This window comes from Pseudoliparis swirei, chromosome 15 (genome assembly GCF_029220125.1).
Source record: "Pseudoliparis swirei isolate HS2019 ecotype Mariana Trench chromosome 15, NWPU_hadal_v1, whole genome shotgun sequence".
Classification (NCBI taxonomy): domain Eukaryota; kingdom Metazoa; phylum Chordata; class Actinopteri; order Perciformes; family Liparidae; genus Pseudoliparis; species Pseudoliparis swirei.
In genome coordinates this window covers 6,504,241-6,529,116 of record NC_079402.1, presented here as the reverse complement: position 1 = coordinate 6,529,116, position 24,876 = coordinate 6,504,241, and the positions used below count along the sequence as shown (strand labels likewise).

At 43.8% G+C, this 24,876-nt stretch overlaps 1 protein-coding gene across 1 annotated transcript in view; it reads left to right on the top strand.

Annotated features, from left to right (window-relative positions):
• Nucleotides 1-24,876, top strand: part of LOC130205669 (uncharacterized) — a 73,516-nt gene that overhangs the window by 35,344 nt on the left and 13,296 nt on the right. Inside the window, exons 8-11 of the mRNA XM_056433168.1 lie at nt 2,316-2,449; nt 17,674-17,791; nt 18,097-18,287; nt 18,389-18,452. Coding sequence (XP_056289143.1) covers nt 2,316-2,449; nt 17,674-17,791; nt 18,097-18,287; nt 18,389-18,452 — 507 coding nt within the window. The remainder of the gene's footprint in view (nt 1-2,315; nt 2,450-17,673; nt 17,792-18,096; nt 18,288-18,388; nt 18,453-24,876) is intronic.

The following is a 24,876-nucleotide window of genomic DNA, read 5'->3' as shown; positions in this document are numbered from 1 at the left end:
CTTCAAGAAATAGAAAAAACCCTTTCACGTGGAAAAAAAGGGAAGAAACCTTCAGGAGAGCAACAGAGGAGGATCCCTCTCCAGGATGGACAGATGCAATAGATGTCATGTGACCAGAAGGAATCATTAAAGAGTTATATAAACACATTCAATGAGTATGACAGAGTGTATGAATAATTAGTTGTAGGCATGGACCACCAGAAGAATCAGAATCAGAATCAGAAACAGGTTTATTGCCAAAGAATGAATGTTTTCACAAACAAACGAGGAATTTTTTTTGGTGGAAGGTGCAACATTTGGACATGACAAACAACAATCAACGTATGAGGAGGGGGAGGGGGAGGAAGAGGGAGGAGGAGGAAGAGGAAGGAGCGGGAAGAAGGAGGAGAGAGGAAGGTGGAAGAAGAGGTGGTAGTCCTGGGGGTGACAGTCAGTCAGTCCCGGGGTCCATTGTGGCCGACGACCCCGCCGAAAAAAGCTATTGGTGTGGCGGGAGGTCGTGGTCATGATGGACGCCTCCTCCCGAGGGAGGGACTACAGGGAGTGTGTCCAGGAGGAGGGGTCGGCGACAATCTCTCTGGCGCCGCTGGTGACCTGGAAGTGAACAGGACCTGGAGGAAGGCAGATTGCAACCGATAAACCTCTCGGCCCGGCGGATGATGCTCTGCAGCCTGCGCTTGTCTTTGGCTGTGGCTGCAGGGTGCCAGACGGTGATGGAGGAGCAGATGATGGACTCAACGATGGCCGTGTAGAACTGTACCATCATCTTCCCTGGCAGGTTGAATTTCCTCAGCTGCCTCAGGAAGAACATCCTCTGCTGGGCCTTCTTGGAGATGGAGCCGATGTTCAGCTCCCACTTGAGGTCCTGGGAGATGATGGCCCAGAGGCGGTAGGACTCCCCTGGCGTCGACGGGAGCCAGGAGTGCAGGGACTCTGCAGCCGACGGGGAGTCACACAGGATGAGAGGGCGGGTGGGGCTGCATTCCTCCTGAAATCCACAACCATCTCCACTGTCTTCAGAGCGTTGCTCCAGGTTGTTCTGGCTGCACCAGGTCACCAGGTGGTCAGTCTCCCACCTGTGGCGGTCTCGTCCCGCCAGAGATGAGTCCAATGAGGGTGGTGTCATCCGCGAACTTTAGGAGCTTGACGGACTGGTGACTGGAGGTGCAGCTGTTGGTGTCTAGGGAGAGAACAGAGGGAGAGACACAGCCCTTGGGGAACCCGTGCTGGTGGTCCGAGCCCACGTGTTTCCCAGCGTGCTGCTTCTGCTTCCTGTCGGTCAGGAAGTCTGTGATCCACCTGCAGGTGGAGTCGGGCCGCGCAGCTGGGAGGGCTTGTCCCTGCAGCAGGACGGGATGATGGAATTGAAGGCAGAGCTGAAGTCCACAAACAGGATCCATGGCGAGGTTCCTCGGGAGTCCAGATGCTGGAGGATGTAGTGAAGGGTATGTTGACTTGCATCGTCTGCAGACCTGTTGGCTCTGTAGGCGAACTGCAGGGGTCCCAGGTCGGTCGGTGATGGTCTTGAGGTGTGACAGACCCCAGCGTTCAAGGACTTCATGACCACAGAGGTCAGGGCGACGGGCCCTGTAGTCATTGAGTCCTGTGATCTTGGGTTTTTGGGACGGGATGATGGTGAGGGAGGCAAGCAGGCTGGAGCGTGGCATGTCTCCAGGAGGTGTTGAAGATGTCGGTGAACACCGGAGACAGCTGGTCGGCACAGTGCTTCAGGGTGGAGGGGAGATGAGTCCGGGGCCCGCTGCTTTGCGGGGTTCTGCTTTTTGAACAGCCTGTTGACGCTCTCTCCAGGATGACGAGGGGCGTCGCTGAGTTGATGGAGGGTCTCCAGAGGTGTGAGCCCCTGCCAGAGGTGTGAGCCTGATGGGCTGGGGGAGGGTGGGCTGATGGTCTGTGGCTTGTTGGTGGGGCTGTGGGGGATTGTCTCAGGACTGCTCCATTGTCTTTCAAAGCGGTAGAACTCATTTAAACCTTAGCCAGAAGCACATTGTTCATGGAGTGGGGTGATTTGGGCTTGTAGTTGGTGATCTGCCTGAGCCCTCTCCAGACAGAGATCCAGACCTCCACAATCCATGAAACGGAAGGAGGTAGAGAGGAGGCCATGGAAGGAGGCAGGGCCCCTGGGGCCGGCCTATTAGGCGGGAAGCATGTGTCTCAAGACAACGTGACATGCTAATGAAATGTTTGCTTTCCTTTTTCACCGTTACCTCATCACTGCACCTCCAACATGGCTGCTAGAGGGCGTGTTCCCGAGCCTTCTGTGAATTATTTTGCTCTTCTTCCTCTTCCCCTCTCAGGATCAGGGCTCGCCGTGCGAGGACGACACAGGTAGAGGACTGTGGAGGTTTGCCGTTGTGAGCGAGGAGCTGACCTTTCGCCTCCAGCAGCTGCAGAGACGGACAGAGCAGGAGCTCAGCAGCATACGCGCACAGTGAGTCCTATCCCATTGGTCTGTTGGACGTTACATGTTTTGGGTTGTCTGTCCACACACACACACACACACACACACATGTATGGACGTACGGTCCATATCTCGCCTGGAGGAGGACATCTTGTCAAATTTGGTACAAACCTCTGCCCGGACTCGAGGATGAAGTGATCAGACTTCAGTGGTCAAAGGTGACGTCCGTCTCATTGTCCCGATATCTCAGGAAGGCCTTGAGCGACGCTCTTCATATCGGGCACAAACATCCACCTGGACGCATAGAGCAAGTGATTATAATGCTGGAGGTCAAAGGTCACTCTGGGCTCACCTCCATCCCATTCTCATATAACAAGTGCTCAAGGACACTTCAGCAGGGGGGATGCTTGCTGACTTTGGTGTGATGGACAGTTTCACACTTTTAATTAAACCCTGGTGCCCTTCACAAATATATACAATTATCCCGAAGCTCTTTCTTTCCTAAAGTTGGAAGCACTCCCTCCATAATATATGATTGTAAAGATATTAGGTCCTTAGAATAAACGTATCATTCTTAAAATATTGATTCCATAAGCAGGGCATACAGCGAGCATACAGGGTACTGAAATACACACCATAGATTAAAAATAACAAAATCCCTTTAGCTTTCATTCTTCAACCCTGGTTCTTCACATGGAACAATGTCCTAAATATTCCAAAACCCGCTATAAATGTTGCATTTTTGGCAAAACCCCTACATCCTCTTTCTGAAAGTATACTCTCGTATCCTTATAAACCGGGACCGAGTCATGTGGTGTTTGAACGTGGAGGAGGCGGAGGCAGCTGGTTTGTGGGGTTTTGTCACAGAGCTGAAACACGGAGGAGTTTCACTGTATCTCAGAACAGCAGCAGGTTCTTGTGTGTGTGTGTGTGTGTGTGTGTGTGTGTGTGTGCGTGTGCGTGCTCTCCACTGAATCTCTCTTTGTGAGCTGTTGAGGCCAGATTTATGTCTTACTCTCTGTGTATACGTACCCTTCCCAAAAGTCAAGAATAAGCAAATCTTTATTTATATTTTTATTTGTCCTTGTTTGGTTGCATTGTTGTTACATTCTTGTTTACTGATCAGTTTTATGATTTGTCACAGATTGATAAAATAATGCCAGACTGTAACTACATCTCACTGTCTTTCAACATCCCTTCAGGCGTTGGCAAAGTTAATTAAGACTGTTGAGAATGTTTATTACAATGCATGAATCTCAAAATGACAGATACTATACTTAAGCAATAAGGTACGAGAAGCGGTACTGTATCGTCAATAATGACCGCTTCAACCGTGTTGTTAGGCAAACCCTTGAACAGGACATTATTGACGATACAGTACTGCCTCGAGTACCTTATTGCTTTTATAAAACGGTTGCGTGCAACATTATAAACACTAAGTTAATAGTAAGCTGCCTTTCAGCACAAAATAGTTGTCACCTCCACAGATGCCAGTCCACTTCCTGTTTGGTGCTTCTCATCAGACAATCAAGGCGTTGGTCAGTGCTGTCAAGTTTCCACTCGCGACGTGTTTATTTCTATTTTCGCAAAATTTACTTTTCATGCAGGTTTTTTCCGGTTTTCTTACGCAACAAAAAAGACTTGTTAGGCGCAGGAAAAGATTGTGTTTAGGGTGAAAGTATGTAAGTTACGTAATAAAAGTACGGTACAAGAAGTCAGCGTGCACTTGGTTTCACACGGGACACAGACATTGATCTCCTGGGTGAAGGTCCAGTCTTTGTTTGACCGGCGCAGACTTTGTCACTTCTTGTACTACGTCAGTTGCTCTGGGTGTCTCGCGATGACAAGTAACGTTGTGCTTTAAATCGGACGCAGTAGCAACAGTTCATCCAGACGATAACGGGTGCCTCCGTGCGACGGACGCCGTAGGAAGTGACAAAGGGTTGGGACAGTAGGCTTCCTAGAACAAACAGTTAATATGAATTAGTTTGGACACATCTCAATGTAGATGTTGAAACTTGTTTCCTAAAACGTGAGAAAAGTGAAAGCTCCGGGTAAAATTCCCCGAGTTTCCGTTGGACGAAACGCTCCGATGGTTGTCGCTGGCTGCCGCCTCGCCCTGTTGTTCGCTCCTCTTCTTTGTACTGCTGCCATGAGAAGTCTGGCAGACTAAACACTTCGACTGGTCTCAATTCTGTAAGACTAGGCAAGCTAAAACACGTCTCGGGATTCAAGGTGTGCCAGGACACACACACACACACACACATTATTCTTACAAATTTCCAGGAAATCATCTTCTATTTCTCAGCAGCGTTGGTTCTCATTGCCAAGTGTGGTCGGCCCCTTTCACAGCTTGGATCAAAGGCTAATGAGTGGATTTGTATTATACACGGTTACATGCCTCCATCACGGGGCCCTGCCCAACGCGATATCCACTCGGCTTACTGGAAAGAAGACGTCACCTTGCTTTCATTTTGCCGGGGATGTTCCTTGGCGTTAAGGGGCGGCTGGTGAGGTAACGTCGGCCCCAGCACACAGGGCTGGGCTTTGTGTGGGAAAAGAGGATAGAGACGAAATCGAGCAGCTTTCACGCCCCAGAACTTCTGAAACGGTTCTTCAAAACTCTGCTCTAGTTCAGTTTCTTTGTCGAGGTGATAGCGAGGCCTTTTTTTTCAAGTCTTCCAACACAGAATTGTGATAAGTGAGAACATAATCCCAACCCAGTCGTGGACCCCACGGCTCCGCGGTGGAGCTAACGCCGACGTAACGGTCTTCCGGAAGAGCATTACGGAAAACACGACCATCCTCCAAGGCAGCACACTGCATTAGAACCGCATTATAACGTCCATAGTTGTTGATCTTTTCCTCTTTTTGTGGGGGGGGGGGATTCTTCATTTGATAGTTATAGTCCATTACAGTGATTGCTTTCCGAGAAATCCCAACAAAATTGCAATAATTACATGCGTCGGCACCCTGAAGCTCTTAAGTGTACGAAAATGTAAACAATTCCTTTCACGTTCATCGTTCAACTTTCTCCTGAATCTGTTTTATGGAAAACACTTTGTCTTGAGTTACCGGAAGCATTCAATTCAATTCAATTCAATTCAGTTTATTTGTATAGCCCAATTTCACAAATTACAAATTTGTCTCGGAGTGCTTTACAATCTGTACACATAGACATCCCTGCCCCAAAACCTCACATCGGACCAGGAAAAACTCCCAAATAACCCTTCAGGGGGAAAAAAAGGGAAGAAACCTGCAGGAGAGCAACAGAGGAGGATCCCTCTCCAGGATGGACAGGTGCAATAGATGTAATGTGTACAGAAGGACAGATTTAGAGTTAAAATACATTAAATGAATATGACAGAGTGTATGAATAGTTCATAGTAGGCATATTCCACGATGGAGACCTCCACGATCCATCAGGCAGATGGCGGTGGGGAGGAGGAGTGGGCGGAGTCTCAACAGTGGGCGGAGTCTCAACAGGACAGTGGCGTAGTCAGGAGCAGGAATTCCACGACCCAGACCTCGATGATCCATCAGCAGATAGATTTATGCCGTCTCATAGGGTCCGATGACCCCATGAGACGTGAAGTCAAAAGGACTCCGGGAGAAAGCAGAGTTAGTAACGTGTGATTGAGAGATGAAAATTCATCCTTAAGGAGAGAAAAAGAGGAGATAGGTACTCAGTGCATCCTAAAACGTCCCCGCAGCTATAAGCCTATAGCAGCATATCAAGGGGCTGGACCAGGTGAACCTGATTCAGCCCTAACTATAAGCTCTGTCAAAGAGGAAAGTCTTCAGTCTACTCTTAAACAAGGTGACTGTGTCTGCCTCCCGGACTGAAATTGGAAGCTGGTTCCATAAAAGAGGAGCTTGATAACTAAAGGCTCTGGCTCCCATTCTACTTTTTAAGACTCTAGGAACTACAAGTAGTCCTGCATTTAGTGAGCGTAGCTCTCTAGTGGGGCAATATGGTACTACAAGCTCCTTAAGATATGATGGTGCATCACCAATCAAGGCTTTGTACGTTAAGAAAAGAATTTTAAAAGTGATTCTTGATTTTACTGGGAGCCAGTGCAGAGCAGCTAGTGCAGGAGTGATGTGATCTCTTTTCTTAGTTTTAGTGAGAACACGAGCTGCAGCATTCTGGATCAACTGGATGGACCTAAGAGATTTATTAGAGCAGCCTGATAATAAGGAGTTGCAGTAATCCAGTCTCGAAGTAACGAACGCGTGAACCAATTTTTCTGCATCTTTTTGAGACAAGATGTGCCTGATTTTTGAAATATTACGTAGATGAAAGAATGCAGTCCTTGAGATTTGCTTTACGTGGGAGTTAAAGGACAAGTCCCGATCAAAGATAACGCCAAAATTCTTTACAGTGGTGTTGGATGCTAGGGCAATGCCGTCTACAGAAACCACATCACCAGATAATTGATCTCTGAGGTGCTCAGGGCCGATTAAAATTACTTCGGTTTTGTCTGAGTTTAACATCAAGAAGTTGCAGGTCATCCATGTTTTTATGTCTTTAAGACATGCTTGAATTTTACCGAGTTGGTTGCTCTCCTCTGGTTTTATCGATAAATATAGTTGAATATCATCTGCATAACAATGAAAGTTTATGGAGTGTTTCCTGATAATATTGCCCAAAGGAAGCATGTATAAGGTAAATAAAATTGGTCCAAGCACAGAACCTTGTGGAACTCCGTGATTAACGTTGGTGGTTATCGGCGTCATCGTTTACAAATACAAATTGAGATCGATCTGATAAATAGGATTTAAACCAAATTAGTGCCGTGCCTGAAATGCCAATCGACTGCTCCAGTCTCTGTAACAGGATGTCATGGTCAATGGTGTCGAATGCAGCACTAAGGTCTAATAAGACCAGGACAGAGAGGAGTCCTTTATCTGCTGCCATTAAGAGGTCATTTGTAATTTTCACCAGTGCCGTCTCGGTGCTGTGGTGTTTTCTAAATCCTGATTGAAATTTCTCAAATAAACTATTATGATGTAGAAAGTCGCACAACTGATTTGCGACCACTTTCTCAAGGATCTTGGAGAGGAAGGAGGTTAGAGATCGGTCTGTAGTTAGCCAACACCTCTGGATCCAGAGTGGGCTTCTTCAGGAGAGGTTTAATAACAGCCACTTTGAAGGAGTGTGGTACGTGGCCTGTTAGCAGAGACACATTGATAATATCTAATAGAGAGCCGCCAATTAAAGGCAACACGTCTTTAAGCAGCCTCGTCGGGATGGGGTCCAAGAGACAGGTAGACGTGTTCAAGTAGAAACCGTTGAAGATAATTGGTCACGGTTGATGGGAGAAAAGCCCTCCAAATATACACCAGGGCATACAGCGGTTTCCAAGGCCATTCCACTTGAGGACAGATTGGCACTGGTTAAGGGCAAGAGATTATTAATCTTGTCCCTAATAGTTAAAATCTTTTCATTAAAGAAGTTCATAAAGTCATTACCACTAAGGTCTATAGGAATGCTCGGCTCCACAGAGCTGTGACTCTCTGTCAGCCTGGCTACAGTGCTGAAGAGAAACCTGGGGTTGTTCTTATTTTTTTCTATTACTGATGAGTAATAGGCTGCTCTGGCATTACGGAGGGCCTTCTTATAAGTTTTAAGACTATCTCGCCAAACTAAGCGGGATTCTTCGAGATTAGTTGCCATATATGCTCAAGCTTTCGTGACGTTTGCTTCAGTTTGCGGGTCTGAGGGTTATACCAGGGAGCAAACCTCCTCTTCCTCACTGTCTTCTTCTTCAGAGGGGCTATCGAGTCCAGTGTCATTCTCAGTGAGCCTGTGGCACTGTCAACAAGATGATCAATCTGGGACGGACTAAAGTTAGACCAGGAGTCCTCTGTTATATTGAGACGTGGTATCGAATCAAATACAGAAGTAATCGCTTCTTTAAATTTAGCTACTGCACTGTCAGTTAGACATCTGGTGTAGAAACTTTTGACTAACGGAGTACACTCCGGTAGTATAAATTCAAAAGTTATGAGGTTGTGGTCTGACAGAAGAGGATTCTGTGGGAGAACGCTCAAATGAAGACGTTCAATGCCATAAGTAAGAACAAAGAAAAAGACCGATCAAAAGCTGTGAGTGGTTCTGTACTCTCTGTAGAAGTCAATCAGTCCAACAAGGAGATGAATGCAGCACTAAGGCAATCATTATCAACATCCACATGGATATTAAAATCTCCAACAATAATAACTTTATCAGTTTAAAGAACCAAACTTGATATAAATTCTGAAATTCAGATATAAACTCTGAATATGGACCTGGTGGCGGTACAGAATCACAAATATAATTGGCTGTAGTGTTTTCCAGGTTGGATGTGAAAGACTAAGAACAAGGCTTTCAAATGAGGGTCTTCAGTCTACTCTTAAACAAGGTGACTGTGTCTGCCTCCCGGACTGAAATTGGAAGCTGGTTCCATAAAGAGGAGCTTGATAACTAAAGGCTCTGGCTCCCATTCTACTTTTTAAGACTCTAGGAACTACAAGTAGTCCGCATTTAGTGAGCTCTCTGAGTGGGGCAATATGGTACTACAAGCTCCTTAAGATATGATGGTGCATCACCAATCAAGGCTTTGTACGTTAAGAAAGAATTTTAAAGTGATTCTTGATTTTACTGGGAGCCAGTGCAGAGCAGCTAGTGCAGGAGTGATGTGATCTCTTTTCTTAGTTTTAGTGAGAACACGAGCTGCAGCATTCTGGATCAACTGGATGGACCTAAGAGATTTATTAGAGCAGCCTGATAATAAGGAGTTGCAGTAATCCAGTCTCAAGTAACAGCGTGAACCAATTTTTTTGCATCTTTTTGAGACAAGATGTGCCTGATTTTTGAAATATTACGTAGATGAAAGAATGCAGTCCTTGAGATTTGCTTTACGTGGGAGTTAAAGGACAAGTCCCGATCAAAGATAACGCCAAAATTCTTTACAGTGGTGTTGGATGCTAGGGCAATGCCGTCTACAGAAACCACATCACCAGATAATTGATCTCTGAGGTGCTCAGGGCCGATTAAAATTACTTGGTTTTGTCTGAGTTTAACATCAAGAAGTTACAGGTCATCCATGTTTTCAAGACATGCTTGAATTTTACCGAGTTGGTTGCTCTCCTCTGGTTTTATCGATAAATATAGTTGAATATCATCTGCATAACAATGAAAGTTTATGGAGTGTTTCCTGATAATATTGCCCAAAGGAAGCATGTATAAGGTAAATAAAATTGGTCCAAGCACAGAACCTTGTGGAACTCCGTGATTAACGTTGGTGGTTATCGGCGTCATCGTTTACAAATACAAATTGAGATCGATCTGATAAATAGGATTTAAACCAAATTAGTGCCGTGCCTGAAATGCCAATCGACTGCTCCAGTCTCTGTAACAGGATGTCATGGTCAATGGTGTCGAATGCAGCACTAAGGTCTAATAAGACCAGGACAGAGAGGAGTCCTTTATCTGCTGCCATTAAGAGGTCATTTGTAATTTTCACCAGTGCCGTCTCGGTGCTGTGGTGTTTTCTAAATCCTGATTGAAATTTCTCAAATAAACTATTATGATGTAGAAAGTCGCACAACTGATTTGCGACCACTTTCTCAAGGATCTTGGAGAGGAAGGGAGGTTAGAGATCGGTCTGTAGTTAGCCAACACCTCTGGATCCAGAGTGGGCTTCTTCAGGAGAGGTTTAATAACAGCCACTTTGAAGGAGTGTGGTACGTGGCCTGTTAGCAGAGACACATTGATAATATCTAATAGAGCCGCCAATTAAAGGCAAAACGTCTTTAAGCAGCCTCGTCGGGATGGGGTCCAAGAGACAGGTAGACGTGTTCAAGTAGAAACCGTTGAAGATAATTGGTCACGGTTGATGGGAGAAAAGCCCTCCAAATATACACCAGGGCATACAGCGGTTTCCAAGGCCATTCCACTTGAGGACAGATTGGCACTGGTTAAGGGCAAGAGATTATTAATCTTGTCCTAATAGTTAAAATCTTTTCATTAAAGAAGTTCATAAAGTCATTACCACTAAGGTCTATAGGAATGCTCGGCTCCACAGAGCTGTGACTCTCTGTCAGCCTGGCTACAGTGCTGAAGAGAAACCTGGGGTTGTTCTTATTTTTCTATTACTGATGAGTAATAGGCTGCTCTGGCATTACGGAGGGCCTTCTTATAAGTTTTAAGACTATCTCGCCAAACTAAGCGGGATTCTTCGAGATTAGTTGAACGCCATATGCGTTCAAGCTTTCGTGACGTTTGCTTCAGTTTGCGGGTCTGAGGGTTATACCAGGGAGCAAACCTCCTCTTCCTCACTGTCTTCTTCTTCAGAGGGGCTATCGAGTCCAGTGTCATTCTCAGTGAGCCTGTGGCACTGTCAACAAGATGATCAATCTGGGACGGACTAAAGTTAGACCAGGAGTCCTCTGTTATATTGAGACGTGGTATCGAATCAAATACAGAAGTAATCGCTTCTTTAAATTTAGCTACTGCACTGTCAGTTAGACATCTGGTGTAGAAACTTTTGACTAACGGAGTACACTCCGGTAGTATAAATTCAAAAGTTATGAGGTTGTGGTCTGACAGAAGAGGATTCTGTGGGAAGATGTTCAAATGCTCAATGTCAACGCCATAAGTAAGAACAAGATCAAGCGTGTGGCCAAAGCTGTGAGTGGGTTTCTGTACTCTCTGGCAGAAGCCAATCGAGTCCAACAAGGAGATGAATGCAGCACTAAGGCAATCATTATCAACATCCACATGGATATTAAAATCTCCAACAATAATAACTTTATCAGTTTTAAGAACCAAACTTGATATAAATTCTGAGAATTCAGATATAAACTCTGAATATGGACCTGGTGGCCGGTACAGAATCACAAATATAATTGGCTGTAGTGTTTTCCAGGTTGGATGTGAAAGACTAAGAACAAGGCTTTCAAATGAGGTGTAGTGTAATTTTGGTTGAGGATTAATTAATAGGCTCGATTCAAAGATGGCTGCTACTCCACCTCCTCGACCGGTGCCTCGAGGAATGTGAGTATTAATATGACTTGGAGGAGTCGATTCATTTAGGCAGACATATTCTTCATGGCTCAGCCAGGTTTCAGTTAGGCAACATAAATCAATGTGATTATCTGATATTAAATCATTTAGTAACACAGCTTTAGATGACAGAGATCGAATATTTAGGAGACCACATTTAATAGACCTGTTTTGTTGCACTGCTGAAATAATGGTGTTAACTTGAATAAGGTTATTGTGTACGACTCCTCTTCTGCTTACTTTTGATTTATTTAATTGAAGTGGCCATGGGACAGACACAGTCTCTACTCTAGAGTCATGGGTGGGTAACTGCTCGAATGGAAGAGCAGAGAAGGGTGTTAAACTACAACTCTGCTCCCGGTTCCTGATCTGAACCCTGGGTTGTCATGGATTAAGTCCGGTGATCAACTTGGTCATATTCGCAGAAATGAGACGCTCCGTCCAACGTGGGATGAATGCCGTCTCTCCTCATCAGATCAGGCTTTCCCCAGAAAGTCTTCCAGTTGTCTACGTAGCCCACATTATTCGCTGGGCACCACCTCGACAGCCAGCGGTTGAAAGACGACATTCGGCTATACAATTCGTCTGTCTGCAAATTTGGGAGAGGGCCAGAGAAAATTACGGTGTCCGACAACGTCTTGGCATAAGCACACACCGATTCCACATTAATTTTAGTGACTTCCGACCGACGGGCTCGGGCGTCATTACCACCGGCGTGTATTACAATCTGACTGTATCTCCGCTTGTCCTTAGCCAGCAGCTTGAAACAAGACTCCACGTTGCCCGCTCTGGCCCCCGGGAGGCACACGACTCTGGTCCGCGGCTTCGCTATTTTCACGTTCCTGACTATCGAGCTCCCGATAACCAGGGTGTGTTCCTCAGCGGGTGTGTCGCTGAGCAGGGAAAACTGGTTCGAAACGTGAAGTGGTTGGTGCACAGCGGGCTTCTGTGTAGACTTACTACTCCTGCGAACAGTTACCCAACCTCCCGGCTGCACGGTTACCGCCGGGCAACAGCTATCAGCTGACTGTAGCTCCGCGCCGGCTACGGGAGAGGGCGGGTTAACTAGCATAGCTGTCTGAGCTTCGATAGCGCGGAGCCGTGCATCTAACCCACTTAGACCTGCCTCCAACCTAGCAAATAAACTACACTTGTTGCATGTATCGTTATCATTAAGGGAGGCAGGGGGATAACTATACATGAGACACACTGAGCAAGAGGGAGCGGGAGGGAGAGAAGAAGAAGTCATGCTCGCTGCTGAGCTGGCAACCAGAGCTTACCGGAAGAGTGAGATGATGCGCATTCAGAGCAGAAGGATGGCCCAGCATGCAGTTGCTGTTGAAGTGCCTTTGAACTTTGACCTTCCAAGAATCAGCTGTTGACAAGAATGTGAGGAATCGTGTCTTGTTTTTAGTTTCTTCTTCCTTGAACCTGCATGTTACTTATTAAAGACACTCAAAACGGCTTCTTTGCTCTCCTGCAGTATTCCAGGGAGTAGCAAGGCGTTCCAACAAGGCCGCTGCCTCTGGAAAGAAACATGTCTGGGCCGAAAGACTACTTGCTCTATTGTTTGGTTTATGAGAGATCATGCAATGTGCGTCACAATTTACAATAGTTATTTAATTGACATGAACAGAAGACATAAAAACAAATAAAAACGGCAAAAAAACACATCAAATATTCTTCTTTTTTTTGGTGCATTTTGTCTTATCAAACTTGTCTGTTCTTGATGTTACTTTTTAATCTTTTTAAACGCCAACTTTCAGCACTCTGAGCAACTCAAACTGAATTCTGTGGAGCTCGACTGTGTCGTGGGGTTGGACGTCTCGAACGCCTGAGACCTGAAGACGGATACAGGGAGGTCTATTTGGGGGGAACCGACCACCAAACTAACCCGGATTCTTTATATTCTGATTTTAATCATCATCGACAAACTAATGCTGATATTCCCGTCGAGGTTTAATGAAGTAAAACAAACGTGAATCCCTGATCTGCTCTGTTTTTAAAAGCAACGACAGTACGAAGCCCACAAAGACTCGAGGTGGCTCTGTGTGGTTTAACGAGGTATTTTCTGACGTAAAATAGTCTTTGGTTTGGTTATGCAGCTGGTTGCCAAGACTAACAGGCAGACTGGCAGTTTGGAAAAGCCCCAGCTGAAGTCTGCTAACTCTCCTCGTCTTCATCTTCCTCTTCTTCTCTGTACCTGTTTTTATTGATTCTTTTTCACTTTGTCCCTTTTCTTTCTTTCTCTAGTCCTTTCTGATCGTTGTGCAACCGAACAAAACTAAACATGATTCATCTCGTCTTCATCCCCTTCTCTCTGTCCTCATCCCCTTCTCTCTGTCCTCATCCCCTTCTCTCTGTCTTCATCGCCCTCTCTATCTGTCTTTCCTGCTGCTCACCCTGTCCAAATATTTCTGCAATCTTCTCTTCCTCCCCTCAGCTGTTTATTATCTTTTCTCGAGTCGCGTTGCTCTTAGTGACCTGTTCTAATCCCTGTTTGTACTCAATATCTTTCATCGCCCCTCTTCTTCTTCATTTGCACTCTTTTTATTCACAGGCTGCAGCTGATCTTCCTTCAATTCAATTTAGTTTAGCCCATTTTCACAAATCACTAATTTGTCTCAGAGTGCTTTACAATCTGTACACATAGACATCCCTGTCCCAAAACCTCGCATCGGATCAGGAAAAACTCCCAAACAACCCTTCATGGGGAAAAAAATGGGAATAAACCTTTAGGAGAGCAACAGAGGAGGATCCCTCTCCAGGATGGACAGGTGCAATAGATGTAATGTGTACAGAAGGAATCATTACACACAAATTAAAACACAGTAACAACACAAACAATGAATATGACAGTGTATGAATTGTTGGTAGTCGGCATATTCCACGATCCAGACCTCCACGATCCATCAGGCAGATGGAGGTAGAGAGGAGGAGTGGGCGGAGTCTCAACAGGGCCATGGCATAGTTGGTAGTAGGCATACTCCACGATCCAGACCTCAATGATCCATCAGGCAGATAGGATCTATGCCGTCTCATAGGGTCCGATGACCCCATGAGACGTGAAGTCAAAAGGACTCCGGGGAGAAAGCAGAGTTAATAACGTGTGATTGAGAGATGAAAATTCATCCACAAGGAGGGAGAAAAAAGGAGATAGGTACTCAGTGCATCCTAAAACGTCCCCCGGCAGCTATAAGCCTAAAGCAGCATATCAAGGGGCTGGACCAGGTGAACCTGATTCAGCCCTAACTATAAGCTCTGTCAAAGAGGAAGGTCTTAAGTCTACTCTTAAATGTGTATCCTTAAATTCAATACGTCGATCGATGCATCTGAAAAAAGAGAAACTCAATGCTGAAGGGCCTTAAACTTGCATTCTCTCCTCTGGTTGAATAGAAGTCTATAAAAGATTACTCAAATAGACCAGAAAGCAGGGTGTGCTTCTGGGCGGGGCTACGAGGTGACGGACAGGTTGCTTGTATGGGTTCGTTCTCGACGTTGTCGTGTTTTTATTCTAGAACTTTACCTCCTTTCACGGTGTGTTTTCCTTTTCATGGAAGTTAGCTTTGACACTTTGGTCGCATGAAAATGTCTTACTTATCTTATGGTTGTTCTTAACTCCGCCCATCGCGGAAAAAAACGAAATGGCGTCCGTCCGCCAAAAAACGCCAAACTCGAGGCTTCAATACGGCGGTGCACAAACCAACGGGCCACGTTGTGATGACTCCGTCCACTTCCTATATACAGTCTATCGTTTGAACGGTTTATTTATGACTGCAGATGTAGAACGTGTTGACACAAACACTACGAGGCGCGTGTATTTACATACGTGTTGACAGCGTCACCTTTTGTCTACAATAGAAACGCTTTGCGGAGTGGAATCCACCCATCGAAATGGGTTCCGCTATAGGTGCGCGCACACCGTGTAGACATCCCATGTGACCTCGACGCAGGGAACATTTATATATGCGCCGAGCTGCAAGCGGTGAGATACATTTCTTTGTTGAAAAACACACATAAATAACGCCCACACATTTTTCCACCTGCAATTATGGAGGGAAATGTGTTTGGCACATACATGCAAGCAATTATGGAGCCCTATTCACGCGTTTCTGTACGTAAGCACCTAATCAGAACACACTGACAGCTGGCTGTGTGTGTGTGTGTGTGTTCACACACTGATATTCCTTGGTAATTACTGTCTTTTCACACCGATGGATGATTTTTCCCGCCACCCGCAGCGTTTTAATGAAGGTATTTGATTGGTGAAGATCGATTTTGATTGACAGGTGACAAAATAGCTCATTTGCACGAAGCTTCAGACTCTTGAGATCTCCTCGAGATTCCTCTCGAGATCGTGATTCGTGCTGAAGTTAGAATAACGCTAGTCGCCAGTCGCGGAGGAGCCGGACTGTTGTACAGGTTGCCATGGTAATGCTGTTTCTGTTTAGGTGAATCACGCCTTTTTAGTTCTACCCAAACCAGAAAATATAAATAATTAAAATATAATATGCAAAAATGAGGGGGGGGAAATCATCATGGTTTTAACCTAAATTCTGAGACTTATTATTATTATTACTATATTTTTACGGAAGCAATTTGAGATAAATAAGTGAATGAAGTAGAACAAAATTCAAACATCAGCATGGCATTTGCGATCATATATTACGTGTGTTTGCTTTTGTGATATTTTACCTAAAGTAAAAAAAATAAAATTGCAAACGATAACCGGCCCCAAAAGTTCCGACTTTCGAAAAGTTCCCAGTCAGTAACAATCGTGATTGACAGAGCCGCTGTCTGCTTTTCGGAGTAAGACTCAAATCTGTTCATAAAAGTGTGTGACTTCACCGCAAAGAAGCATTGTATGCAGAAAAAGACAACATTCAAGCTTTATTACAATATTATTATCATAAAAAATTCATTAATTCAATTTGTAAATATAAAAAGTAATCCTACATTGAACTCAAATAGTCTACACATACTTTTCATACATATTTATATTTCAGTGACATATCTTTGGGTTATAATATTATTTTCCTTTAACATACATTTTTGATTATCCATAAACCTCCAACAAAAAGCCAATGAACACAGATCAGAGAGGTCGAGGCCTTTGAGGTTTTACTTCAGATGTATGTCCTTCTCATAACGCAAACCTCATTAACAGCGTGCTAATATATTTCCCAGAGGACCTTTGTGCTGCCGTGCCGTTGTTTGTGTCATTTTCCACTCATTTGTCTTTCTGTCACTTCTTCCGTTGGTTCATCAAAGGCTTCCCCTCAGATGAGCCTCCTCCTCCTCCTCCTCCTCTTCCTCCCCAACAAAAAACAACAGAGGGTTAGTGCCTCCCAGTGGACACGCGGTGAACTACACTCTGACGCCTCATACAGAGGGGCATTGTTATGGCTGGATACTTAATATGTAGATGCAGATATAAATAAATACATACTTTTATTTTTGTCCCTCTTAGTTGTTAGTACTACAATCATCCTTAATAATACCACAACTAGTACTACTGCTAGTTAAGCTCTTACTCGTTCTACTGTAAGTTGCGAGTGTGACGGCTGTAGCGTGTGGAGAGTGGGATAGTTTTTACTGTTATATATTTATCAGCTGTTAACATTGAGCATTAATCATTAAACTCTCTGCATCAGCTGTTCAGCTCTGCGTGTATCTATGAAAACACTGCTGTGTTTGCTCAAGGAAGGCTTCGCTTTGAGGGCTCGGGAGGAGAGACCGGAGGGTTGACGGTTCAAATCCCAAGACCACAACATTTTGTGATTCATTCTGAGGTTTTTTATATCCCAAAACAACTTCTGAAGTAAAGCATCAAAGAAAATGTGATGCTGTATCCATCATCAGTATATATATATATATATATATATATTCATGTGTGTGTATTTCTCTATTTGTATGCTCAGCAGACAAATACATATAAACCAGAATATTTATATATATATATATATATATATATATAAAAATACTGCAGATAATACAATCTCATTGTGTGCATTTACATAAAAAAATGTAAATATAAAAAGGGTAAAGAAGCGTGTTGAGGTAGAATAGTACCACTGTGTCTTCTTGTAACCATTTGTACAAGTATTTATTTTATTATTTTAGCTGTCAAACCTGACCGTGTGATGGCCAATACATAAAAGTGTTTTGTAAACTCAACGTGTTTGTATTTTTGTGTTTTCAGACTCTTGCAGATTGAAGACCGCCGGCAACTGCTGACCTCTGACCTCTTTAATCTTCAGGAGAAGAAGAAACAGACCGAAAAGGAGCTGGGGAGGAACTCCAGCCTTCAGACATCCACTGTAAGTGGCCACGCAGGGAGATGCTGAACACACAGACCACACTGGAGAAATATATATGATATTATGAAATGAGTGAAATAATCATCCAAATGTCTAAGAATGAGAAAAGCTGTATATTCTGAGATCATTCCGTGACATATAAAGCCAATCAACGCAACAACTCTGTTGCCTTTTAGAACAAATTGATCATAAACCAGATATTGAAAGTGTTTTTTTAACCTAGGTGTCATCTGACCAATGAGATCGCTGTATTTCTGTCGGGGCAGCCCTCTTATCAGGTGTCGACTGTTCACTCTCCTCCGCAGCTTCAGCTGTGTACTTGTCGGGAGCTCCAGGCCTCCGTCACCGAGCGTCTGCTCCAATCAGAGAGGTTGGTGTTCCAGGAGGAGGCACTGAGCGCGCTCCGCAACCTGCTGACCCAAGACCTGCTGAGGTACCGGGAAGAGACGCGGAGGCTCACCTGTTTCACGCAGAGAATACTGGCGCAATCCCACAGGTTAGAGAAAAGAAGAAGAAAAAATGCGAAATGTAAATTCAAATTTGTAATTGAGGCTCGAAAAACATCTAAACGTTGCACTTTATACATCTTTCCTTCAGAGAGGACACACCCACCGGCACACCAAGTATGCAGCGGAACAACGAGGCCGAGCAGAGAAACACGGTACAGTTCAACGTCGCGTTGTTTGCTTTTATTCTGCATGCTTTGGCGAGGGCTCGAACAAACGATGCCGAACAGTACTCATTGTTTGCATGATGGCGGCTTTTTTATGGTGGGGGGGGGGGGGGCCTCGCAAACTGAACTAACATCACACCTTGAACCCCTGTAGCTACCGTTCTGTAGTAGGTCTTGGCATTTTACATTCAAAGTCCCCGGACCAATCAGAATGCACCTTGGACAATCCTACACTGTAACAATTTAAATCGGGTCCCACTCGATGCTCTCATGTCCCTTTTTGTCTGATGAAGGTCTACATCTCTAATATCTCTAATATCTGCGGGGGTTGGTATTGTATCTGTCTTTTCCTCCCCAGACCTGATCGATGAATCCATATCTTCAAACTGTATTTCCGCTCTCACATACACACCAAGGTGTTTCCTCAAGGTCGGAGAACCGGACCACTCGTTGGTCCGAGGGCCTGTTTGAGTCGTGGAGTCAAAGGCTCAATAATAACTCTTCCGAGGTCCAATTATGAGGACATAACTTCTCGCTTATCATGGTAAAGTTAAGACAGGAGGCCGTTGGACTCTGGTCCTGCAGCAGTAGATTTAGAAATAAACAAATAAGTGCCGCCGGTCTCTCCTCAAATTGCTGCATTTAAATATTTTTTTCCAACAAAACACCTAAAACCATCCCTAAATATGGAAAATAACATAATAGGGCAAAATGTTCCAGCTCTCAGCTGCGGGACAATATTCTGCATGATACATGTTTAGTGAGGTATAAAGAGGGTTTGCTTTTTGGTAGATTACCAATAACATGATGTTCTATTACGGCCTGGGAGAGAGTTCTCTCGATTATTATCAAAGGACAATTATATCCAACCAAATCTCAACCAGCCAATCCACGAACGGTCCAGCCCACGATCGGTTAGGAATACAATATTTTAGTTCACAAACGAAAGCAAAAATATAAAAGGTAAAGAAGTGTGTTGTGGTAAAAGTGTATGTGTGTATGTGTGTTTGAATGTGTGTATGTGTATGAAAGGAGTTTAGTTATTCTAACCCTTAACATCCTTTGTTATTAGGAGCAGTGGGCTGCGAAGGAAGCGCCCGAACTGGGGTTCAGTGTCTGCCTGCTCAAACACACTTCGACTTCTGCAATATGGGGGAGGCGGGATCGAACCCACCCTGCGTGGTTGCAGGACAGCCCTTACTCCCACTGTGTGTGTGTGTATGTGTGTGTGTCTGGCATTGGTCCAGCTGTTGTCAGTCTTTCTCAGACAGTCGGTGTGGAGACAGAGGAAACATCTGCCTGCTCATCTGGCTCTGTCTGTCACACACACACACACAGATGCAGACCTACACACACACACACACACACACACACACACACACACACACACACACATACACGAAGCAAGAGCATCATTTCCCCTAAAAACAACAACAAAAACACCATAATAGACTGACACAGTTGTGACGGGGAACGATGAGGGAAGAAACCTGGTTTGGCGTCTTATTATAACAGGAAGCTGTCAAAGTGTCAGCACAGTTTAACTCGTGAAGCTTAAACACAAACGGCCGACAGGCCGGCTGCCAACACGCCGCTGCGGCTCCCGCACACACATATAACATGAATCAGGCACGCCCTTTTCAGGACAGAGCGATTCTCATTGAAAAACACGTGATTTATTAAAAGAAATATTCTAAAATGAAACTGCACCAAAAGAAAAAATAATTTGAGCATCTTTTGTTCATAGTTTGCTTCTTCACATTTGACAGCCCACTTCCGACGGTATCAGGTCCAAATAATTTCAATCACATTGGTTATTATTTATTCAATTGAATTGAATTGAATTGAATTGAATTATTATTTATGCAGAATCTTTCAAACACATAAATTCATGGTTTTCTTCGTCTTTGATTCAAACCCCCGACACCCTTCAGTCTCACGCTTTGTCCCGTTAATCTAGACCAGCCGCCCTGGGCTCGGTATCCTCTTTATGAGATTATGAGGTTAATCTGTCCGAAAATGAGCCAGGATTTGTATAATCACACATCATTTTGATTAGATATTAAATCTAATAGATTTAGATTTGAGGTTTTTGATTGCATTCCGGGACACACACACACACACACACACACACACACACACACACACACACACACACACACACACACACACACACACATACACACACACACACACAGCCAGTCTGCTAATTGTGAGCCCTGCATGACCTGGTGTTGTAGGTGCAGGACATCATTCCACCGTTGTTAGTTTTTACAGCAGTTATGTGCAATCTGTTAAAGGGGCCACTGCATTACACATCATAATATTACTGATTATTATTATTAAGAGGTGAGGTAACGGCTATAAATGTGTAAATTTCAGCATGAGAACAGGCGTAGTCCGATTCTGGACGTATCAGAGAAGCAGCTGGATGAGCTACTGCGCTCTCAGAGACAGAATCACACCCTTGGTAATTACAGAAAAACACATATGAATCTCTCCATAACTTCAAGAATAAAGAAGACATGTTCCAAAAAGGTTGGACACGGGTGCAATTAGTCGTCGGATGACGACATTTGGGGAGCAAAGACGCTTCTGCTGCGTTCGACTGACGGGAAAATGTTCAGGGAAAACGTGTTTTTGTTCGGATGCGTCTGATTAAAAAGGTGCTCATGCTTTGCGTTTCATAATATTCCAAATGGGTTCCTCTCGTAGAGTTTAAAAAGACAAAGCCATTTGGGGGGGGACGGGGGGGGGGGACGACACATGCCGAATTATGTTCTCAAGTGCATGAAAAGGTCAAAACACGTTTTTTATTTATGTAATTATTCTGGTTTATATGTATCTGTCTGCTGAATAGAGAAATACATCTCTCTCTCTCTCTCTCTCTCTATACAGGACTGTCTCAGAAAATTAGAATATTGTGATAAAGTTCTTTATTTTCTGTAATGCAATTAAAAAAACAAATGTCATGCATTCTGGATTCATTACAAATCAACTGAAATATTGCAAGCCTTTTATTCTTTTAATATTGCTGATTATGGCTTACAGCTTAAGAAAACTCTAAAATCCTATCTCATAAAATTTTAATATTTCCTCAGACCAAGTAAAAAAAAGATTTATAACAGCTGAGTGTTTGTCAAGGCTCAGGAAACCCTTGCAGGTGTTTCGAGTTAATTAGACAATTCAAGTGATTTGTTTAATACCCTACTAGTATACTTTTTCATGATATTCTAATATTTAGAGATAGGATATTTGAGTTTTCTTAAGCTGTAAGCCATAATCAGCAATATTAAAAGAATAAAAGGCTTGCAATATTTCAGTTGATTTGTAATGAATCCAGAATGCATGACATTTTTGTTTTTTTAATTGCATTACAGAAAATAAAGAACTTCATCACAATATTCTAATTTTCTGAGACAGTCCTGTATATTTATATATATGTATTGTTTGTATAAGAGAGAAAGTGAATCCACACATTAGACTCTGGGGTCAGATCATGTTTTGGCCTTTTTTTCTAGATAAGTGATTAAAATGTTAAATCAACCCTCAATAATTATCTGTTAACCGGTTGAATTGATCACTTATCTCTGTTCTACCAGACACACATTACCATGTATAGCTTTTTAAAAGCATGTGCAGCATTTCCTGTCACAGATCAACTCTGAGCGGTCGGCCTTCTGGGGACCCCTGACTAAGCTGCTTTTTCATTTTCCATATTTAACACATCCCTAATAGACATATTTCACAGGCTTAGCCAGTGATCATACATCTGTGCTCGTGTTGGTGATTCCAAAGTGAAATAAAGAGACGGCTGGCTTGACCGGATTTCAGCCGGATCTGTAACACATATTGCCGTTTTTTTTTTTTAAAGGGCCGACATTAAGGCGAGGACAGAGTGCCAGTTGGTTAATAATCTCTGTTATTTACAGTTATGGGGAGGATTGGGAGGGGGTTGGGTCAACAACAACAACACGGTAACATATTGCCTAGCAGATTGCTGTGGGCCGAACGGAGCTGGACATTTATGACATACGTGTCCAACACAAGACGGCTGCCGCTAATTGGTTATTTATTATTATTTTGTTATTATCTCACAGGCTTAATACCCGACTGTGAGCTTAGACTGTGAGACTCCTTAATTACAGTTTTAATTGAGGACACACACACACACACACACACATTAAGCAACTGCAGCAATGTTAACAAGCGAGGTAATATCTGCAGAGAAACCCATTTTACAAGACAACATAGAAGACCCTTCAACAACCAGGAGCAAAAACAACCCCAGCAAGGCTAGAAAACTAAAGAAGTAGAATCTCGTAAGAAAATGTAATTTAAAAAAAGCTATAAACACCCTAGAAAAGAGAGAAAATAATCTGGAGAAGATGATCAACAACCCAAAAAGTCTAAAAATGACCAACAACCATGAAAAGGCAGAACAGAGCCTGAAGTAACTAAAATAATAACATGAAACAGTTGTAAAAACAACCAGGAGAATATAGAATAAAACCCATTAGGAAGCCAAAGGGAACCTGGACAACAAGTTTGTCTTTTTGGAACTAGTTTCCAGATGTTTTCGAGGAACTAGAATCTAGAAAACAACAATGACGACCTAGAAAACCAACGACGAAAGCTCTGAAGCGCAGGAACAGCCATGAGAGGATTTGAAACATCCCAAAGAAGCGACAAAAACAACCAGGAGGAGACGCTAGACACATCGGCTCGGGCGTTAATCTGCAGATGCTCCAGAGATTAAATGTCAAACTTTGAGCCACGACAAAAGGCCGATTGGCGGTAACGAAGCAGCTGTTGATCACTGTGAGGAGCGATAAGACGGTCGTCAGGGACGCTGTAAAACAAGTTCATCAGAATGTATGAATCACCTTGACCCACGAGAGGTCCTTCAGCATACAGTCGTAAATTAGGACTAATCAATCCAAAAAGATTATGAGTCCAGTACTTTGTGAGATTAGCCGTGGACAGACGGACAGACACGAACACGCGCCCCTCCTCCTCCTCCTCCTCCTCCCGCCTGGCGGAGATGATGAAAAGTTTGAAAAGTGTGTTCGCTAAAAAAGAAATGGAGGTGGCAAGTTTGGTCCCAACAGATGATCAAATGTATTGCTCCCAAACTCAAAGACTTCCCCATTGTTGAGTGTGCAGATGGGCAAGAGCTGAATCTCTGCACGATCTCAGAGTAAACCAGCCTGTCTTATCAAAGAGATCCGTGTAAGCTCCACACCAACATGTCCAACACCCTGTTACACTTCCCTTGGTGCGATATGAGGGAGGCAGCGCGCCGTTAAAGGGGCATTCCACCAAGTCAGGAGGAGTCTGCTCCACCTGTGAGAACAGTTGCGCAATGTCTTTCACCCGATGACATCATAGTGACATCATGATATGATATTCCTTTATTTGTCCCACGGTGGGGAAATTTCAAAAATCACAGCAGCGGTGCACATCAGAGCATCAATGAAAATAAATATAAAACACAAAACTAAATACTAAAAACTAAATACCAATACTAATACTAAATATACAGGGGGAAAACAAAGTAAAGTGCTGAGTAAAGTAAAGTGCAGAGTTTGCCAGGATCTCCAGCGATCTACTGCAGTGTGTTGTGCAGCGGGGTCTATCGGGGTCTATCGGGGTCTATCGGGGTCTATAGGGGTCTATAGGGGTCTATCGGGTGGAGGTTTGGGGGCTGCACAATTTTTTAGTAATGGCGGCATTTCAGACTGGAGGTGTGGAAGTTCACCTGACAAATTATGGGAACATTATGGGAAGTAATATCAGGCAAAGTCACGTTTCACTCGTACCAGAACATGCATTTTAAAAAGTGCAATGGAAGTAGATCAGAACAAAAGGATATTTCATACTAATAATCAACACTGTGTGTTCACGTTTCAACCCTGAATCAAGCGGCTACTGGACCAGCCTGAGCTCTTTATTCTGGGGGAAACACTGAGCATCATAACATCAGTGGTACATTCATCGTAGTTCCCAGGATGCACTGCTGTCACATATCTGGGTCAGATGGTCGACAGCTCTACGCCATATGTCTGTCCTGTAGTGAGGCCACAGGGAAATGAGGAGTGTGTGTGTGTGTGTGTGTGTGAGAGAGAGAGACTTGGGGGGAATATAGACCTTGTTTTCCTGAATCAAGCTCCGTCTGCACGTCTTTATGGATGATTGTTTACATTGTTTTTTAACAATTTGTTCACCCAACCCCAAAAAAATGTTTTTCTCTTATTATTATTATTGATTACTTTTTTTTACAGCTTTTAACGGTTAGGAGACATTATTTTTCTAGAACATTTTTAAACCATTTCCAAAATTTGAAAAAAATATAATTATTTATTTCTATTATATGTAATTATAATATATTGTATATTGAGTAATATTTTGT